General features: G+C 39.5%; 1 protein-coding gene across 2 annotated transcripts in view; it reads right to left on the bottom strand.

Annotated features, from left to right (window-relative positions):
• The window catches only part of LOC126281293 (uncharacterized), a 153,267-nt gene extending 135,270 nt beyond the window's left edge, over positions 1-17,997 (bottom strand). Inside the window, exons 1-2 of one of the 2 annotated variants that reach the window (XM_049980120.1) lie at positions 17,511-17,997; positions 1,505-1,647 (exon numbers count right to left, since the gene is read on the bottom strand). In XM_049980120.1, the coding sequence (XP_049836077.1) occupies positions 1,505-1,647; positions 17,511-17,620 (253 nt within the window). In that variant the 5' untranslated portion in view covers positions 17,621-17,997. Of the gene's footprint in view, positions 1-1,504; positions 1,667-17,510 lie in introns of both variants that reach the window. The other variant, XM_049980121.1, reaches the window with a different exon arrangement.
• Between the last annotated feature and the right edge of the window lie 3,331 nt (positions 17,998-21,328).

Genomic DNA, 21,328 nt, shown 5'->3' with positions numbered 1-21,328 from the left:
GGGTGAAGGCGAAGGAAGAGGGGGTGAAGGCGAAGGAAGAGGGGGTGAAGGCGAAGGAAGAGGGGGTGAAGGCGAAGGAAGAGGGGGTGAAGGCGAAGGAAGAGGGGGTGAAGGCGAAGGAAGAGGGGGTGAAGGCGAAGGAAGAGGGGGTGAAGGCGAAGGAAGAGGGGGTGAAGGCGAAGGAAGAGGGGGTGAAGGCGAAGGAAGAGGGGGTGAAGGCGAAGGAAGAGGGGGTGAAGGCGAAGGAAGAGGGGGTGAAGGCGAAGGAAGAGGGGGTGAAGGCGAAGGAAGAGGGGGTGAAGGGGAAGGAAGAGGGGGTGAAGGGGAAGGAAGAGGGGGTGAAGGGGAAGGAAGAGGGGGTGAAGGGGAAGGAAGAGGGGGTGAAGGGGAAGGAAGAGGGGGTGAAGGGGAAGGAAGAGGGGGTGAAGGGGAAGGAAGAGGGGGTGAAGGGGAAGGAAGAGGGGGTGAAGGGGAAGGAAGAGGGGGTGAAGGGGAAGGAACTGGAAAGTTTCAGAAAAGGGGTAGAGTTTGGAAAAGTCACCCAGAACGCCAGGTCAAGAGATACATACTGGATGGGATGAGAAGGAAAGCTTTCATTTTCATTCCATCTGGTGAACCACCCCTGGTCCAATGTTCTGGGCGACTTATGAACTCTACCCCTTTTCCTAAAGCTCTCCAGTTCCTTCCCCTTCAACCCTTTTGCCAGAAGAAGGAGCCACTGGCTCTGAAAGGTTTATCCAGTTTGTGGTATTTGTAATGTATAGTTTTACTTTCAGTCTAACAAATCCAACTTATTACTAGGCTAGCACAATTGCCTACTGAATTGATTAGAGTAAATGTAGCATTATTAGATCAGAAAGCCCATATCTTTCTTGCTTTTTGTTTCAGACATCAGTGACCCATTTTCCTGCCTACTTCTCCCAAAATGCTATGGTGTGTGTATGTAGTATCACTGCATATCCCCTCACATTTTAGTAAGTAGTATGGTTGTTATGTTAATGAAAGGTGAAGAATTTCATTACACTCCATGAGGTTATAGTCTGATAAACAATAAAACATGAGGTTTAATCCAACAAAAAGCATAGTTTGCTAACTAGACAACTGTCTATACAATTGTATGAAATAAAATTAAAGAAATTTATGTTAAAATTAATTTCAGAGCAACAATACAGTTACTTCATTACCTATTTGTGAGCACTACTAACACACAAAAAAATAAGTATTTGTTACTGCTAAGAAAAGTAATGTGGGTTGCACTAAAAACTTATGTCATTGCCACTTTGTGCAATACTGACACTTTACAATAGCTACAAATGTGAAACTTCCTAGCAGATTAAAACTGTGTGCTGGACCAAGACTCAAACTCGGTCTTGAGTTTGAGTCTCAATTCAGCACACAGTTTTAACCTGTCAGGAAGTTTGATATCAGCACACACTCTGCTGTAGAGTGAAAATCTCATTCTGGAAGGTACAAGTGTATTTTTTCCTCAAGAACTATATCATACCTTGCTTCAACTCTTCTATCCTCTGTTCAATACATCTTCGCATAACCTGAAGTTCATTGTTGTTACAGTTGATGTCCTGGTGAAGCACAGTTTGGAAATCCAATTGTGTATCCTTTCCTTGTCCTCCCAAACTTTTTACCAACCTTTATCAAAAGGAAGATACTGTCAAACAATCAAAATTACTACCTTTTTCCATATTTATAGGCAAAAAGTGACAATTAAAACTCACATTACATACACAACTAGGCTAAGAATCACAATTTTAAAAAATCAAATGTTATTGGTATTTTTCCCGGAAAATAATTTAAAAATTATTTGGCAATATATACTTAGCCCTATTTCAAATCTGGCAGTAGCTTTTTCTAGCATCTACATTACATTAATCAATACTGGAGAGTAATTTGTGGGCGCAGTTAATGGAATACTTCAGCATGCTACAAAATTAGAATGTTGCTAGACTTTGCACTTCCAATCAGCTTGACAGTAGGGTACACTATTGGTATGACACCTAACCTTAAGTAAACTGAATGAGGCTAGACCACATGGATTTTTGGGACATTCTCTCATAGGTGATTTAACTTCAGCAACTCAATTTGGAAGAAGTATCTGGCACTGGAGTCAACTACTGTGGGCAACAATGTTTTGTTGACAGGAATTCTAGCTGACTATTACAGTTTGTAACAGCAGATAGTGCAGCAAATTTCTGACCAATTAAATATTAGACAAAAATTAGGCAGCAGTCTCACCATCCATGAGCACATCCTAACTATGAGGTACAGAAGCCTCTACCTTACATGTATAATATTCTCAAGAGTACAAACTGACGCTTAATACTGTGGCTGATGTGAGTGACCGTAAGTGGCAGAACCCTTTATGGTCGCTCTCACTAGCCATTGTGCTGAGTGTCAAGTTTGGATTGTGTGGATAGTACATATGCTCACTGCCCATCACAGTACACAGACCAGCACAAATCAGGAACACTGCCATTGGACACCTGATCTTTGACTGATGAGGATGGTACATGTTTGCACACGCTGATGGCAGTGTGTGAGGACACTGAAAACCACATTAGGCCATACATAACATTTGCTAATAGCACATCATTTGAAAAAATGGTGGAGGTATTTTCATGTGATGGTTATTTACACAGGATGAACTGGGTCCACCAATATGCCTATCATATCTCACTGGCATATAACACAGGCATCCCCATACCGTCACCTGCTTCTCTTTGCTTACAGCACTTAACAGGTGTCCTATGCCTTCAATACGATAATGCACCATCTGATTACGTCTGTATTGTGTTAGAATGTTACAACAAACACTTGACAGACACTGGGCTGCTTGTGTGACACTGCAGATCAATTTATGTCTAAATCTGCATTACTATCTCTCACTTCAAAAATTTTACTTCACTTGCTTAAAAACAGTTCAGGAGCCAAGATTAACCCGCACTAGAGACAAGAGCACCTCGGATTTAAGAAAGAAAAAATGCTACTAAAGCTATAACAACAGGAGGCATTCCACGGTGAGGAGGGTTCCCTTCATGGCAGAAATCATTCCAGTAAATTGGGAATGCAGATCTGAAGGTTCAGTGAGCTCATGGCATCAAAACACATCGGTAATTAGAAAATAAAGAAAGATTGAACTATGTTGTTGTTGTGGTCTTCAATCCTGAGACTGGTTTGATGCAGCTCTCCATGCTACTCTATCCTGTGCAAGCTGCTTCATCTCCCAGTATCTACTGCAACTTACATCCTTCTGAATCTGCTTAGTGTATTCAACTCTTGGTCTCCCTCTACGATTTTTACCCTCCACGCAGCCCTCCAATACTAAATTCGTGATCCCTTGATGCCTCAGAACATGTTCAACCAACCGAACCCCGTCTTCTAGTCAAGTTGTGCCACAAATTGCTATACTTCCCAATCCTATTCAATACCTTCTCATTAGTTATGTGATCTACCCATCTAATCTTTAGCATTCTTCTGTAGCACTACACTTCAAAAGCTTCTAATCTCTTCTTGTCCAAACTATTTATCATCCACATTTCACTTCCATACATGGCTACGCTCCATACAAATACTTTCAGAAACGACTTCCTGACACTTAAATCTATACTAGATGTTAACAAATTCCTCTTCTTCAGAAACACTTTCCCTGCCATTGCCAGTCTACATTTTATATCCTCTCTACTTTGACCATCATCAGTTATTTTGCTCCCCAAGTAGCAAAACTCGTTTACTACTTTAAGTGTCTCATTTCCTAATCTAATTCCCTTAGCATCACCAGACTTAATTCAACTACATTCCATTATCATCATTTTGCTTTTGTTGGTGATCATCTTATATCATCCTTTCAAGACACTGTCCATTCCGTTCAACTGCTCTTCCAAGTCCTTTGCTGTCTCTGACAGAATTACAATGTCATTGGCGAACCTCAAAGTTTTTATTTATTCCTTACCTTATCAGTCCACCTAATTTTCAACATTTGTCTATAGCACCACCTCTCAAATGCTTTGATTCTCTTCTGTTTCGGTATTCCCACAGTCCATGTTTCATTACTCCAGACGTACATCCTCAGAAATTTCTTCCTCAAATTAAGGCCGGTATTTGATATTAGTAGACTTCTCTTGGCCAGAAATGCCTTTTTTGCCATAGCGAGTCTGCTTTTGATGTTCTCCTTGCTCCGTCCATCATTGGTTATTTTACTGCCTAGGTAGCAGAATTCCTCAACTTCATTGACTTCGTGACCATCAATCCTGATAAGTTTCTCGCTCTTCTCATTTCTACTACTTCTCATTACCTTCGTCTTTCTCCGATTTACTCTCTAACAATACTGTGTACTCATTAGACTGTTCATTCCGTTCAGCAGATCATTTAATTCTTCTTCACTTTCACTCCAGCGAATCGTATCATTGATATCCTTTCACCTTGTATTTTAATTCCACTCCTGAACCTTTCTTTTATTTCCATCATTGCTTCCTCGATGTACAGATTGAAGAGTAGGGGCGAAAGGCTACAGCCTTGTCTTACTCCCTTCTTAATACAAGCACTTCGTTCTTGATCGTCCACTCTTATGATTCCCTCTTGGTTGTTGTACATATTGTATATGACCTGTCTCTCCCTATAGCTTACCCCTACTTTTTTCAGAATCTTTAATAGCTTGCACCATTTTATATTGTCGAACGCTTTTACCAGGTCGACAAATCCTATGAACGTATCTTGATTTTTCTTTAGCCTTGCTTCCACTATTAGCCGTAACGTCAGAATTGCCTCTCTCGTGCCTTTACTTTTCCTAAAGCCAAACTGGACGTCACCTAGCGCATTCTCAATTTACTTTTCCATTCTTCTGTATATTATTCTTGTAAGCAGCTTCGATGCATGAGCTGTTAAGCTGATTGTACGATAAATCTCGCACTTGTCAGCTCTTGCCGTCTTTGGAATTGTGTGGATGATGCTTTTCCAAAAGTAAGATGTTATGTCGCCAGATTCATATATTCTACACACCAACGTGAATAGTCATTTTGTTGCCACTTCCTCTAATGATTTTAGAAATTCTGATGGAATGTTATCTATCCCTTCTGCCTTATTTGACCGTAAGTCCTCCAAAGCTCTTAAATTCCAAGTCTAATACTGAATCCCCTATCTCTTCTAAATCGACTCGTGTTTCTTCTTCTATCACATCAGACAAATCTTCACCCTCATAGAGGCTTTCAATGTATTCTTTCCACCTATCTGCTCTCTACATCTACATCTACATCTACATCCGTACTCCGCAAGCCACCTGACGGTGTGTGGCGGAGGGTACCCTGAGTACCTCTATCGGTTCTCCCTTCTATTCCAGTCTCGTATTGTACGTGGAAAGAAGGACTGTCGGTATGCTTCTCTGTGGGCTCTAATCTCTCTGATTTTATCCTCATGGTCTCTTCGCGAGATATACGTAGGAGGGAGCAATATACTGCTTGACTCTTCGGTGAAGGTATGTTCTCGAAACTTCAACAAAAGCCCGTACCGAGCTACTGAGCGTCTCTCCTGCAGAGTCTTCCACTGGAGTTTATCTATCATCTCCGTAACGCTTTCGCAATTACTAAATGATCCTGTAACGAAGCGCGCTGCTCTTCGTTGGATCTTCTCTATCTCTTCTATCAACCCTACCTGGTGCGGATCCCACACTGCTGAGCAGTATTCAAGCATTGGGCGAACAAGCGTACTGTAACCTACTTCCTTTGTTGTCGGATTGCATTTCCTTAGGATTCTTCCAATGAATCTCAGTCTGGCATCTGCTTTACCGACGATCAACTTTATATGATCATTCCATTTCATTTCATTTCATTTTACTTCTCTCCTCTGCATTTAACAGTGGAATTCCCATTGCACTCTTAATGTTACCATCGTTGCTTTTAATGTCACCAAAGGTTGTTTTGACTTTCCTATATGCTGAGTCTGTCCTTCCGACAATCATATCTTTTTCGATGTCTTCACATTTTTCCTGCAGCCATTTCGTCTTAGCTTCCCTGCACTTCCTATTTATTTCATTCCAAAGCGACTTGTATTTCTGTATCCCTGATTTTCCCGGAACATGTTTGTACTTCCTCCTTTCATCAATCAACTGAAGTATTTCTTCTGTTACTCATGGTTTCTTCACAGCTACCTTCTTTGTACCTATGTTTTCCTTCCCAACTTCTGTGATGGCCCTTTTTAGAGACGTCCATTTCTCTTCAACTGTGTTGCCTACTGCACTATTCCTTATTGCTGTATCTATAGCGTTAGAGAACTTCAAACGTATCTCGTCATTCCTTAAAACTTCCGTATCCCACTTCTTAGCGTATTGATTCTTCCTGACTAATGTCAGAAACTTCAGCCTACTCTTCATCACTACTATATTGTGATCTGAGTCTATATCTGCTCCTGGATATGCCTTACAATCCAGTATCTGATTTTGGAATCTCTGTCTGACCATGATGTAATCTAATTGAAATCTTCCCGTATCTCCCGGCCTTTTCCAAGTATACCTCCTCCTCTTGTGATTCTTGAAAAGGGTATTTGCTATTACTAGCTGAAACTTGTTACAGAACTCAATTAGTCTTTCTCCTCTTTCATTCCTTGTCCCAAGCCCATATTCTCCTGTAACCTTTTCTTCTACTCCTCAAAAGCTTTCTCCAATACTAAGTCTACAAATGCTAGGAATGTAGGTTTGCCTTTCCCTAATCTTTCTTCTAAGGTAAATCTTAAGGTCAGTATTGCCTCACGTGTTCCAATATTTCTATGGAATCCAAACTGATCTTCCCCGAGGTCCGCTTCTACCAGTTTTTCCATTCATCTGTAAAGAATTTGCGTTAGTATTTTGCAGCTGTGGCTTATTAAACTGATAGTTCCATAATTTCACAACTGTTAACACCTGCTTTCTTTGGGATTGGAATAATTATATTCTTCTTAAAGTCTGATGGTATTTCGCCAGTCTCATACATCTTGCTCACCAGATGGTAGAGTTTTGTCTGGACTGGCTTTCCCAAGGCTGTCAGTAGTTCTAATGGAATGTTGTCTACTGCTGGTGCCTTTTTTTTTCAACTGAGGTCTTTCAGTGCTCTGTCAAACTCTTCACGCAGTTATCATATCTCCCATTTCATCTTCATCTACATCCTCTTCCATAATATTGGCCTCAAGTACATCGCCCTTATATAGACCCTCTATATACTCCTTCCACCTTTCTGCTTTCCCTTCTTTGCTCAGAACTGGGGTTCCATCTGAGCTCTTGATATTCATACAAGTGGTTCTCTTTTCTCCAAAGGTCTCTTGAACTATATGTCCCGTAAAAGATGTCATCAGAGATTTAGTACAAGTTTGATTTGGAAATGGAAATCCGAAGTATCCTAAAAAAACTATCAAAGCATTTGCCTTAAACAACTTAGGGTAACCACAGAAACTCAGTTTGGATAGTCTTTGTCACCTTACTACCAAGCCCATATTCTCCCATAACTACCTGTTATTCCTTCCAATTCCTCACAATTGACTTTCATCTCCCTTTACACACAGAGACACTCATTCAGTGTTCTCATAATGTCTATGTACTGTGTCATGTTTTATGATGTTGACACGTACAGGGTGGTTACAATTAAACTTTCACAACTGAGAGGGGCCATGAAAGACAAGTTATCATACTGAGAGGGGCCATGAAAAACAAGTTGTTATAAGACAATGAAACTTTGTTGAAACACCGCACACGGAAGACAAATAATAAATAAACCACTGAAAGAAACAAATTTTAACTTCCACACTTAATTGTGTACCAAGTTTACAAACCATGCTGAATGGGACAACTATCTGCATCCACAACAGCTTAGAACCAGACCAGAGATACAATTTCACAACTGTTCACAGCACTTTTCAAACTGCATACAACAGAATTTCAGTTCTCATGACACAGCTCATCACTGCTCAAAGATCACACATTGTGTCTAGTATTCACAGTAACTTCTTCAACAATTTGTGGTAAATTGGCCATCTGCCTCTCCCAAGAGCAATTCTCAAATCGCCAGTCATTTCAAACTTCTGAACCACTTTCTTCAACCACGGGGCGGAAGGAGGACCTCTCCATATTCCTTTAATGAGTCGATATTTGCAAAGAGCAGCAGCACTATTTGTGCTGTTTTCAGAAAGTACCTTTATGATTAAGGCTCTACTCACCATATCTAGACCCACAGTGATCAACTGCAACTATAAAGGGGTCGACAGAAGCGTCCGATCCCACGCGTCGGCTTTGACCCATGACCTCAAGACAGCGCAGAGTTTGGTTTGTGAGTGTGGCGTGTTTGTAGATGTCGTTGTGTTATGGTTTCTGGTGGTATGTTCAGGATTTTCGTTTGTGTGGTGTAATGGGCTCAGTTTGCTTTTGCTCATTATCTAGAATTGTTAGTGTGTCGGCTGTGTTTGTAGTGGAATTCGTTTCAGTGAATTAAAGATTTTGTGTTAAGGTTAATTTAGTGTTGTTCACTGTACATCGTGTGGTAATTTTAGTAAAATTAATCGATTGTTGTTTTTGTTCAGAAATGGATATGACAGATAAAATTAACAGTGCGCAGGTCAAGTGAAGTGTTCGAAACCAATGTGTGGTTGTGTATGTTGATATTGGTATCGGGAGATGTTTTTGAGCTATATAGGCCAAGGGAATTGTTGGATCCTAATTTATGGGATCGGGAGCTGCTGTTGAGCTATATAGGTGAAGGGAAGTGTCCGATTACAGATGATATTGTGTTTAGTGGTATTTGGGCAGTTTCGTGAAGTCGGTTTTCTCGTTGTTTTATGTGGTTTTGTATGGGGGTGGGTGTCTAAATTTGTTTATATTTAGTTTGCCCCACCCAAAAACACCCCATTATCCGCCCTTGTCCCGTTAGTCTCATTAAGCTTTTTGTGGAAAGTGTGTGTGTGTGTGTGTGTGTGTGTGTGTGTGTGTGTGTGTGTGTGTTTGTGTGTGTTTGTTTTTCGATGTATTTTCGTCCTTATAACGTGTACGTACCGACTTTATGTGCGCCATATTGGAATTGTGGTTTATGGTAGTTTCCGCCATATTTGTGCAGTCATGGGTCAAAGCAGACGGGTAGGATCGGACACTTCCATGTTTCCCTATAATGCACATTGATGCTTGGGTTGCAACCCTAAGTCGCAACACCAGTACTGCCACCCAATAGCAAATCATGACACTAACATTAATAACAATTCTGCAGTGCTCAGAACAGCATTCATAAAAAGCTAGGTGCCCATATGATAAATAGTATTCTGTTCTACATTGGCTCAAGTAGCAAAGATTTAGTCATAACAATCCTGTATAACTGACAGTTGTTGTTGGTGCTTGCTGTTGATTCTGATGAGAATAAGCACATCAATGAACTGTTTCCAGCAACTCACTCTCTACCATACCCACATATTCCTAACGAGTCCTACTCTTGTTATATCATTTTCTGCTGCTGTTGATATTACTCAATATTTATTTCATCTGAAATCATATTCTTTCCTTTTCACTATACTAATCTCCACTGTATCTAGATTGAGCCTTTGAATTTCTCTTTTCAAATTTTCTAGCTTGCCTACCATTTTCAAATTCCTTACATTCCACACTCAGACTCTGACAATAATACCCTTTTGTTAGTTATTCAATCTTTTTCTCAAGGTCGCTTCCCCTTGACATTAACCACCTGGAGACACTGAAGGGGGTCTAATCGGTTAACTTTTGCCACTGGTGAGATGGTCATCACGAGACTATTTCAATTACAGGTCACATGTCCTGTGGATTTACACTATGTAACTATGATGCAATGTATTCCATTGTCTTCTACACCCTTATATTGCTGATCATTGAGAAATCTTCCACCTTTAGAGGCAGTTTCCCATACTACAGGAAACAGTGTGTTGTGAGTGCCTGTCCCCCTCCTCCACACCCTGCAACAAGACCACTGACAGAATGGCGACTCCTAATACTGGAAATATTTGGCCACCATTGCTGAAGGTTTTTATTTCAAATTTTAGCAGTGGCTGGGATCAACCTCTCAACATCCAGAATGATTTTTCATGTTTCCTGCTTGTGCCGGTCTGGGAAATGAACTTGGGAGCGTTGCCTTCTGCAGGTAATTGCTCTACTGTCTGAGCTATCCAAGCACAACTGACGACCCACCCTCATAGCTTCACTACTGCCAGTACCTTATCTCCAAACTCCTAATCTTCAAAGAAGTTGTTCCGCACACCTTATAGGACTGGCTTAGCCACAGGTTGGAAGATTGTTTCCACAGTTTTAATCTGTCATGACATTTAAAATTAGCACACTCCACAGCAGAGTGAAAATTTATTCTCGAAACAATCTTCCAGGCTGTTGTTCAGCCATGTCTCTGTAGTATCCTTTCTTCTAGGAGTGATAGTCTGGCAAGATTTGCAAGGGAACTTATGTCAAGTTTAGCAGTAGGAATGAGGTATTGGCAGAAGTAATGCTGTGATGGTGGGTCATGCATTACACTAGGGTAACTCACGAGGTGACACACAGTTTTAATAAGCCAGGAAGTTTTCATTGGTAGCAAGAATGTTAATTGAAGTCATATATATACACTTGTTTGCAGGGAGATAACTAGTAATTGCCATGGACTTGGCTGAAGTGATTTCAAAAAATCACATAATATTTAAATCAGGATGGCTGGATATAGCAAGTGCTTGCATCCTGCTGGTCTGGAGGCTATTGTCTTAAATACACTGTCTAAAATAGGTTATACCTAATAAAAATGTAAAATGAGACATTAAGAGTGCTAAACTTTTGAAGATTGTTACTGTTATTGTGGAAAACAATAAAAAATGAACTAAGTTTTACAAGAAGCTGACAGGAACGATGTGTATAACGTGACAGATTATCTCCAAATTTTATACAGGGCGAACAAAAAGCTCCTAATACACATATGCTCTTTTCTTAACCGTTTCCACATAAACCAATGAAAACAACTAGAAATGGGAATTGTGTAGCGTCGTCCTTACAAACCGTGTTAGTACGCAGTTCACTTGAGCATGGTACAGTTGTTTACTTCAAGTCTCAGTCCAACAGTGTTTGTCGTAGTGCACGGTACTACACTGATGTCATGTGGAGAACGAAGACAGTTTTATGTCGTGAAAATGCCAATCCTATTCAATACCTCCTCATTAGTTATGTGATCTACCCATCTAATCTTTAGCATTCTTCTGTAGCACCACATTTCGAAAGCTTCTATTCTCTTCTTGTCCAAACTATTTATCGTCCATGTTTCACTTCCATACATGGCTACACTCCATATGCAAAGTATGCTGACAGGGTGTTTGTCTATGGATCGTCCAGTATGAATTCGAGAGCTGCTATGGGAGAATACCAACAACAATTTCTGAATTGCAGAGTGCCAGATAGTACAGTGTTTCAGATTGCATGAGTTTGGGACACTTCCTAGCATAAATATTGTCTCTGAACATCCCGTACAACAAACTCGTAATGAAGTTGAGAACATTCTTCAAGTAGTGGAGCACAACTGTACAACTAGCTCTAGAAGAATTGCTGCCAAACTTGGTATTCCACAAAAAGAAGTGATACACACAGTACTGGAGCATGGTCTGCATCCCTTTCATCTGCAAAGTGTACAACATCTACAATAACTGTCAATGGATATTTGCCAAAGAGCGATTAATTCCATGTATTCTGTTCACTGATGAGTCAACATTTACCTGCAATGGAATCTACAGGCACCAGTCTTGTGTATGGGTATATGAAAATGTGCGTGCTAGTGTGGAAACGAATTTTCAATGATGTTTCTCAGTCAATGTGTGGTGTGTTTTATTGATGACCAACTCATCAGTCCAGTTGTGTTTTAGATAACTGTCTTACTGGGACATGGTATCTTGAGTTTCTTCAAAATGTGTTACCAGAATACATAGAGGATACCCCTTTGGCAACATGAGCTCATACATACTTTCAGAGTGACAGTGCTCCTACACATTCCATACGACAAGTGACACAGTATCTCATCACAATGTATCCTGGTCATTGGATCGGTTGCTGTGAAATCATTGCTTGGCCACCGAGGTCACCCAATCTTACCCCATTGGATTACTGTTTGTGGGGGTGGCTGAAGAGCAATGTCTACAAGCACAGAGTGGACACAAGAGAGGACCTTCTCACTCGTATTTAACGTGCTTGTGCCAAGGTAAAGGAATGCAAAACTGAGCTCCGATTGACGACACAACACCTGGGTCATTCCATGTCAATTCAACCAATGTGAGAAAATGTTCCAGCTGATAGCCTCAGATTTGGCTGAAATTTAGCACACCAGTGCTACCCAGTGTGGAACATGCATGTACGAAATTTTTAGTTCCCCTGCCAATTAGTTCCAGATTTATGGCTTGTGAAAGAAGGTGGCATGACCCGGAAATTGCAGTCCGCATCTGGCAATCTATCTTCAGACCCAACTTCAGGTCTTAATAACTTTGGAACTATTCTGCACAGTCCAGTGAAATTTTTACAACCCAGTAACATCCACTTAGAGAACACACTATGAATCAAAACAACATATTTCTGAGGGAAAATAAAAAAATCCAAAATGTGATTAAAAAAACATAATATCTTAAAAGGAACATATTGTAGGTGTCCTCTATGCCAAATATAATTCACTCGAAAAGGGTACATTGTGGTAAGCTTAATGTGGCCTAAACACACACAGAACTCATCTTGCCAATATCAGTCGCACAAACAGAGTTACATGCACACAAAAATTTGAAAAATTACCTGAAAAACATGGATTTTCTATGTGTGGTAGCACAAAAAGGGCAAGTGATATCCAAGCCAAATTTCAAACACTGCATTAAGTAGACCATAATATAATATGTGGCAAAATTTGAACTTGTTATTGCAAGGCATTTGTGTACAATAAAAAGTGACAGATGTATTTGGTTACGTTTCTTTTAACACGATTTAGCAAGTAATAGTGACGATGCGGACAGCTCGTTTCAGATAAAGCTGCAGCAATTGTTGGGGACCATTAGGCAACAGAAAGTTAAACAATGGTAGTTTTCAGAGACAGAATGAGTCATTGTTAGGCAGTAACAACAGAGGAAACCAGCAACAATTACAGGTTACTCATGTTTTTCAGATTCTAGTTCAGACTTGTCAGTACTGTTGTGGAAAGTCAGTATGGAGACAGAAGAGTGTACTAGTGGTGCTTTTGTTCAAACAAGTTGCAGTATTGGTAGAGCACAAGCATCTGAATGTCATAAAACACATGCAACAAAATGTGGCATTCGCTTTGTACTGTATGATCTGGATGAATCGGACCAAGCTTTGTTGCTATGGAGACCTGGGATACACCCTGTGGGCACAAGAAGTACAGTTCCAGGAAACTTTAGTGTTTGTTATCATCATATGAAAGTGTTTCTGGATAAGTATTCTTTCCTACAAAGAAGTTGTTTGATCCATTTCGGATTCATAAGAAGACAGTCAAGTGTAGCCTCAGAGAAATTGATATAAAATCAGTATTGAAAGTGAATCAGTGCCTGGGACTTAACATGAAACGAGGACAAAAGTTATGTTCCAGGTGTGTTACACTGCTAAAAAATGAAGAATATTCTGATAATTTACATGACAGTGGCAAAGAATATCAGCCACCTACAACCACAGCAGATGAGCAATTAAATACTTCAGTGATTGCTCTTGGTTTGTCTCCCATGAAGACACACAAAGTTGGGAAAAAGAGACAGGCCCAGCTATGGTAGAAGAGAACTACAAGAACCTCAAATGGAATTTAAATACAAAATAGCTGATACACTAATGGTGGAAGAGGAAGAACTATCTGCTCCAAAGGAACAGAAATCATGCCAGGAATGCTCTGATTTGGACAAAATTGTGCATGATTTGAAATAAAAATGTGCCATATCCACACGCCAGAAAAAAGTAGGCTACTTATTCTTACCCTTGCACCTTCCAGCTGGTCTATCGACTAGAATGCAAAGGAATTCAATGTTTCTACATATATGGGAAAGCAAGCTAGGAAAATAAAAGCAACCCAAGGAGTGCTCCCACAACTTCAGCAGGCTCGGGGTAAGCAATTGAGTTCAGAAATAAAGGTGCTAGTGTCAGAGTTTTATGAAAATAATGATTACAGCCGAATAATGCCTGGAAAAGAAGACTACGTAACGGTGAAAATGGGAAACATACGTGTACAGATGCAAAAAAGACTGTTGCTATGCAATATATAAGAACTATATGTAGAATTCAAGGAAAGGTATCCCAATACCAAAGTAGGTTTATCACCTTTTTTTTCAATCTTTGGCCTAAATGGGTTGTGCCTGTAAGTGCAAGGGGCACACACAATGTTTGTGTATGAGAGACCCACCAAAATTATGCTAAGCTGATGTTTCCTGCTATAAAGGATTCTGGTCTGGATTACAAAGGTGCAATGAAGCTGCTAGCGTGTGACATCAGTTCCTACCAGTGCCTGATGCACAGGTGTGAAAAGTGTCCTGGTAAGGCAAATCTTGCAGAACACATGAACAACAAACTGTATGGTGAACTCCTTATGGATGATGAACTTGTTTCTTATAAAGAATGGACAAACATGGATCGCACAAGTCTTGAAACAAAACAAAGTACAGCGGAAGATTTTGTTGAAATGTGTTGTCAAAAAATGGACAAACTGACCACACACAGCTTCACAACAACAGCACAATTGGCTTATCTCCAGTTTTGTAAAGATAAATTGAAACAAAATGAAATTATAGTAATACTATACTTCTCTGAAAATTATGCATTTGTAGTTCAAGATGCCGCCCAATGATATCATTGAGACAACAGTCAAGCAACTCTGCAGCCATTTTCAATTTACTATAGAGGTGAATAAGGTGATTGTGTCATGAACCTGTGCATTTTTAGTGACTGTTTAATTCATGTCGCCACTGCAGTTCATGACCACATTCGCACTTTCATGGCATATGTGAAAAACAAGCTGCCTCACATACATTTTGTGAAATACTTCAGTGATGGGGCAGCTAGTCAGTACAAAAACTGTAAAACTCTCAAATTTATGCGTGTGTTTACCATGATTTTCAGATTCACGCAGAATACAATTTTTTCGCAACAAGTCATGGTAGCAATTTATGTGATGGTATTACTGCTACCATTAAGCGCATGGCATCACAAGCTATTCTGCAGCACCCTACAGAAGGTTACATTCTAATACCTCTTCATTTACTTACCTGCGTACAGAAAAATATCTCTGGCATACAATCATTCTACGTATTGAAAGATGAGGTGAAATCAGTTGAAGAGTTGCTAAAAAGCAGACTAGAACACGTTAAAACTGTTGCAGGCACAAGAAGCACATCATCACTTCTGTCCAGCGGACTCTGACAATGTGCAGACTGTCCGGTTATAACTATAGGTTCATGCACAACACGTACCTTCACAGTGTGTCGTGTCTGACTCCGGATTCAGAAGCAAAATACAACCAGGTTGCTATATTATTGATGTTCATGATGACAAATGGTACTTAGGATGTGTTGCAGAGTGCTGTGAAGCAGAAGGTGATGTATTTGTGAACTTTATGGCACCAGCAGGACCATGTTTGGCAGACAGGTGTTGGATTCCTTTTGAACATATTCTTATGACAGTTCCAGTTCCTACCAAGGTGTCAGGAAAACAGTACAATTTGCCTTTCAATGTACAGAGTACAGTAGCTGAAGTGTGGGAGAACTTCAGTTCGAAGCACAAGTGACTGGTTTTTAGCAGTTAAGATGCAGTAAACATTAATGATAGGTTGTGTTATTCTGTCTGTATGTTGTTGCTTAGTGATTAAACAGTTGTGGGAGAGGATAAGAAGAGGCAGAACAGTTTACAATATATGTTTTCACAAACTTGTGCTGTGGAACAATGGCCACATCACCAAATACATCCGTCAACTTCCATTGAAAACAAATGTCTTGCATTAACATGTTGAAATTTTGAGATATATATCATTGTGGTCTACTTATGCAGTGTGTGAAATTTGGCTTGGATACCACTTGTCCCTTTTGTGGTACCACACGTAGAAAATCCATGTTTTTCAGGCAATTTTTCAAATTTTTGTATTTTTGTGTGCATGTAACTCAGTATTTGTGACTGATATGGGCGTGATGAGTTCTGTGCGTGTTTAGGCCACATTACACTTACCACAACAAAATTTATACCCTTTTTGAGTGAATTATATTTGTCACAGAAGGCACCTACAAAATGGACCTTATAACATAATACATTTTTAATAACATTTTGGAATTTTTTATTTTCCCTCAGAAAAAGTGTTGTTGGTGTTTTGATTCATGGAGTTTGTTCTCTAAATGAATGTTACTGGGTTGTAAAAATTTCACTGGACTGTGTGGAATAGTTCCAAAGTTATTAAGACCTGAAGATAGATTACCAGATGCAGGTTGCAATTTCCGGGTCAGGCCACGTTCTTTCACAAGTCAATTCTGAAACTATTTGGCAAGGGAAACTAATACTTTGTACACGAATGTTCCACACATGGTAGAATTAGTGTACTGAATTTCAGTCAAATCTAAGACTATGAGCTGGAGCCCCTGGATGAACTGACACGAAATGACCCACCTATCTACAAGAGCAGCAACATGCACTGAAGTTGACTGTGGACGTCATCTGTGAGGATAAACAAAACAGGATCTTAATTTACCGTCGCTGGATAATTGGTGAGGAGGAACTGACCTGAACTGAGAAGAAAAATTTGTGGCACAACCTGACTAGAAGATGGTATCAGTTGATAATGACACATGCTGAGGCATCAACGAATCGTCAATTTGGTAACGGAGGGCAATGTGGAAACAAAAACAACAGAGACACCAAAGCTTGAGCGCAGAATGGAGGAATAAGCACAATGAACAAGAAAACAAAAAGATACCAATGAATGCAGTTGCAAGGGCACAACCTGTAATCATGTAGCTATGACACTGTTACGTTGTGGTCTCCGCTCGCATTTTTCGTAATTTATCCTCCATGTATCACCAAAATACCAGTGTGCTTTGCTTATCATGTAACGCAGTTTTCCTGAGTTTACCTGATAATTTTATACACTCATTTTAAAAAAAGAAATAAATATGGACCTCACGCTAATTTATTGATCAATATGATATCACAACACAACTTTTAAGTCATTTTCACACACAATGCCAGCACCAAGTTAAGTCAAAACTGTCATCTTCCAAAATAACATACGGCCCTAGCAGAGCTAAATATCACCCTTCACAATTACGATTTTGACTGGGGAACCCATCACACACTAGGACAATCTAGAAATAGCCCACAACCAGGAATTTCACACTTCTTCATGAGTAGCACAATGTTAACGTCAGCAGCTATCAAATCTGAGAGCCCATAACCTAACAACATTTGTCATTTCAAAGCTACAACATTTCACACGATCGTCGTCTTGTAGGTATCTTTTTCACCATGGCATAAAAACAACACACAACAAACTTACCAGTATTCATGATCCCAGAAATCTACCTCGACTAACTGACAGGTATCCAAACTCGAGGAACTTGTGTTCAATGCATTTTGTGTATCTATGGCAGTCGTATTATACGCCATTCTTCAATGATGAGTGCTTTCTTCCAGACATACACGTAAATCTTCCGTAACTCTACAATTTGAAAAACAACGTCAGACAACATCCTTCATACCCCTACCATTTTGCCTCGCATGGTAGTTCATACGGAAAGATATGTTACTAGATAGCTCCCATTGAATCACTTTGGTTTTCATGGCGCCAGACCAAGTTTCTAATGGCATTGAAAAATTGTACATGCATTCTTTACCTTGCTCCCCTACCGCTACACAAATTTAAAGATCGGGAGAAATTTATACTTCCATTTTTTTAAGAGAGCGTCAACTGGAGTAATAGATGAGGGAATTATTGTCGTAGAGCAAATCTACATCAAGAGCGTATTGGATTAGGTCAATTCACACTTGCCGTCACGTCACGCCATGTCACGTCAAAACTTTCCACAATACATTTCAAATGACAGTATTAATACAAGCCGTCACGTCCTGTTTTGGGTTCTCGGAAAGAAAATTTTGACGGTACTGTCGTCTGTGAACATCGGAAGTTTACCTATTTCTGCCGCGCTCATTTATTTTATGGTACTGGATTAGGTTAGTACTTCTGTTTCTCCTTAACATTTTTTTAAAAGTTATTTTTGAGCTTTGCTTTGGCGGCAAATTAAAAATGTACCATGACGCTTTGGATATTTTTTCCATAAGCGAAGTCAGATTTCTGAAAGCGAAAAATTACTTACGTTTTTGAATAACAGGACTGAGGTGACACACACACTGTACACAAATAAGAACATAAGATGATGAAGAGATTTTCATTTAATAACATTTTACTGTAATATGTGAGCTCTAGTGAAGGAGAAAAATGCAGTTGTTTATTACGTTAGGAGTCACGTAAGAAAAGAACATAACTGATAAGGGAAACAGTCTTCGTTTATTCAACTAAAACTATTGCTTGATGTATTGTAACATCGATGTCTTGTCAATGTTTTGAAATGTTGTTTCCCTTCTCTGCAATTTACCACACGAAATTCATCAAGGGCTTACATTATAACGTTTGCTTTGGCCATTAATATACTTTATCGATGTTCGGTCCTCAACTGCGATACTTTTTATGGGACTTACTTTTACCATTTGATTTAACATGAAGTGATGTGACAGACAATCTGACCACAACCTGACGTAACCGTGACATGATGAGATGCTCAGTGTCAATTGGCCTTCATGAAGAGAAAAAGGACTCCTAAGTATTGAATACTTAAACTGATTTCTCACAGAAAAATACCATGAAACACATCTAACGACAGATTTATTGGTCAGGGCCCTTGTTGTTCTGAAATAATTTTTGGATGAATAAACCATATTTTGAATTCCTTTTGAGCTGTATTTCTATCTGCATATAAAAATTAGATGTTCGAGATGACATGCCAGCTTGAGTTAATTTAAAAGTGACACTGAGATATATGGCATTGAGAGATTCTTATCATCACTGAACCATAGAATCTGCATCTCTGAAAGCAGAATGTATAATTCTCTATGTGATATGGTGATCGCTTTTTACAATAGCTCAAAGGAACATCTGAAAGTAAATCTTGTATGCTAATAAGTTTTGCTCTGGTTTATTCTCGGAGCTACTTAGGACCACGAGAGGTCACAGAAGTTGCGAAAATAGCTTTCATTTACTGAATTTTTGCAAAATGAAGTCATGTTTCACTGACTATATTAATAACAATGTTCTTATGTTTGTACGGGATTTTATCCTCTTCACCCCAATGGTTTATATTGAAAAAATGATACTGCATCTACATATACACTCTGAAAACTACAGTGAAGTGAGTGGCATAGGGTACCTTCCCTTGCACCATATATTAGGATTTCGTCCTGGAACATCCGTGTATGGGATATGGGAAGAATGCCTGTTTAAATGTCTCTGTGCATACCGTAATTACTCACCCCTTTGATCGAGGTCCCAATGGGCAAAATACATGGAGAGGTATAATATATTTCTAAATTCTTCAGTAAATGAGGGTAACATGTCAAATTTGACAAAGATTCTGGTAATTTCGTAGTAAACTTCTTTTTGAAGAGTCTTATTTATAACACACATGTGTTTGAGGTAATTTAGGACGTGTTATTTAGGTTGTGTTATTTAGGACGTCAAAGAAGCGTACTGAGAGCATGGTAGCCATCACATTTCGAAAATAAAATCATAAATTTTTTGTGCAATAATTTGAAAACGTTCATAGCTAAGGTCCATAACATTTGAAGGTCAAAAATCACACAGAAGATGCATTTTTTGTATGCAATGCTTTTTTAAATTTTTTCACTAACTTTTGTGTATAATGTTGTTACAAGTCTGCTTTTCTGCGCAAGACATTCTTTCATGAAAATTACTGGTTGTTCATGGTAGGCATGTGGGTGTCTGAAACACCAGAATTTTTAAATTAATGGAAAACTTAGAGAGCACTTGCATTTCAAATATGAAGTTTTGAAAAATTTCAGTACTTGCACCTGGAGACCACTAAACATTTTAACAATTGTCCCTTCGTTTCCTTTGCACTCTTTTTTGTCAAATCGATATTGCTAATGTGTCTGAATACTTCATATGAAGAATTTTTGCTCTGTTCTGGCCATATTATTTGATTTTTATTTGTAACTGTTAAAATATATTCTGTACAGAGGTTGTAATGTTATGTAGAATAAGTCAAGGAATGCGGAGTGAAAATCTCATTCTGGAAACATCCCTCAGGCTGTGGCTAAGCCATGTCTCCACAATATCCTTTCTTTCAGGAGTGCTAGTTCTGCAAGGTTCGCAGGAGAGCTTCTGTAAATTTTGGGAGGTAGGAGACGGATACTGGCAGAAGTAAAGCTGTGAGTACCGGGCGTGAGTCGTGCTTCGGTAGCTGAGATGGTAGAGCACTTGCCCGCGAAAGGCAAAGGTCCCGAGTTCAAGTCTCGGTTGGGCACACAGTTTTAATCTGCCAGGAAGTTTCATATCAGCCCACACTCCGCTGCAGAGTGAAAATCTCATTCTGCAAGGAATACAACATTATCTGAAAATCGGGAAAGCAAGAGTACTGCAAACAGTGTACTTATAAGGCATGCAGTGTTATATACAAAAGTACTTTGAAGTTTGACAACATTGTTTATAATATGATAGCTTTTTTATGTAACTTCTAGCTCTAGAAATTAATTTAAATTATATACAATATTGTTTAGGAGTATTTGTTTCAGTTGCCTCTTGAATATATGAGGGTTGTCAACGTTCTTTTTTATGTTCATTTTAAGCTTATTGTAAACCCTTATTTCAGATTGGATAAGTCGTATTCACTAGATAAGCAGAGCTATTGATTCTTTTTGAAGGCTTCGCTTCTGCCTTTTATCATGATAGTGAATGTCACAACTACACTTCTGGAAATTGAAATAAGAACACCGTGAATTCATTGTCCCAGGAAGGGGAAACTTTATTGACACATTCCTAGGGTCAGATACATCACATGATCACACTGACAGAACCACAGGCACATAGACACAGGCAACAGAGCATGCACAATGTCGGCACTAGTACAGTGTATATCCACCTTTCGCAGCAATGCAGCCTGCTATTCTCCCATGGAGACGATCGTAGAGATGCTGGATGTAGTCCTGTGGAATGGCTTGCCATGCCGTTTCCAGCTGGCGCCTCAGTTGGACCAGCGTTCGTGTTGGACGTGCAGACCGCGTGAGACGACGCTTCATCCAGTC

The sequence above is a fragment of the Schistocerca gregaria genome, chromosome 7 (assembly GCF_023897955.1).
Source record: "Schistocerca gregaria isolate iqSchGreg1 chromosome 7, iqSchGreg1.2, whole genome shotgun sequence".
In the NCBI taxonomy this organism is placed as follows: domain Eukaryota; kingdom Metazoa; phylum Arthropoda; class Insecta; order Orthoptera; family Acrididae; genus Schistocerca; species Schistocerca gregaria.
This window is presented reverse-complemented; position numbering and strand designations above follow the sequence as displayed.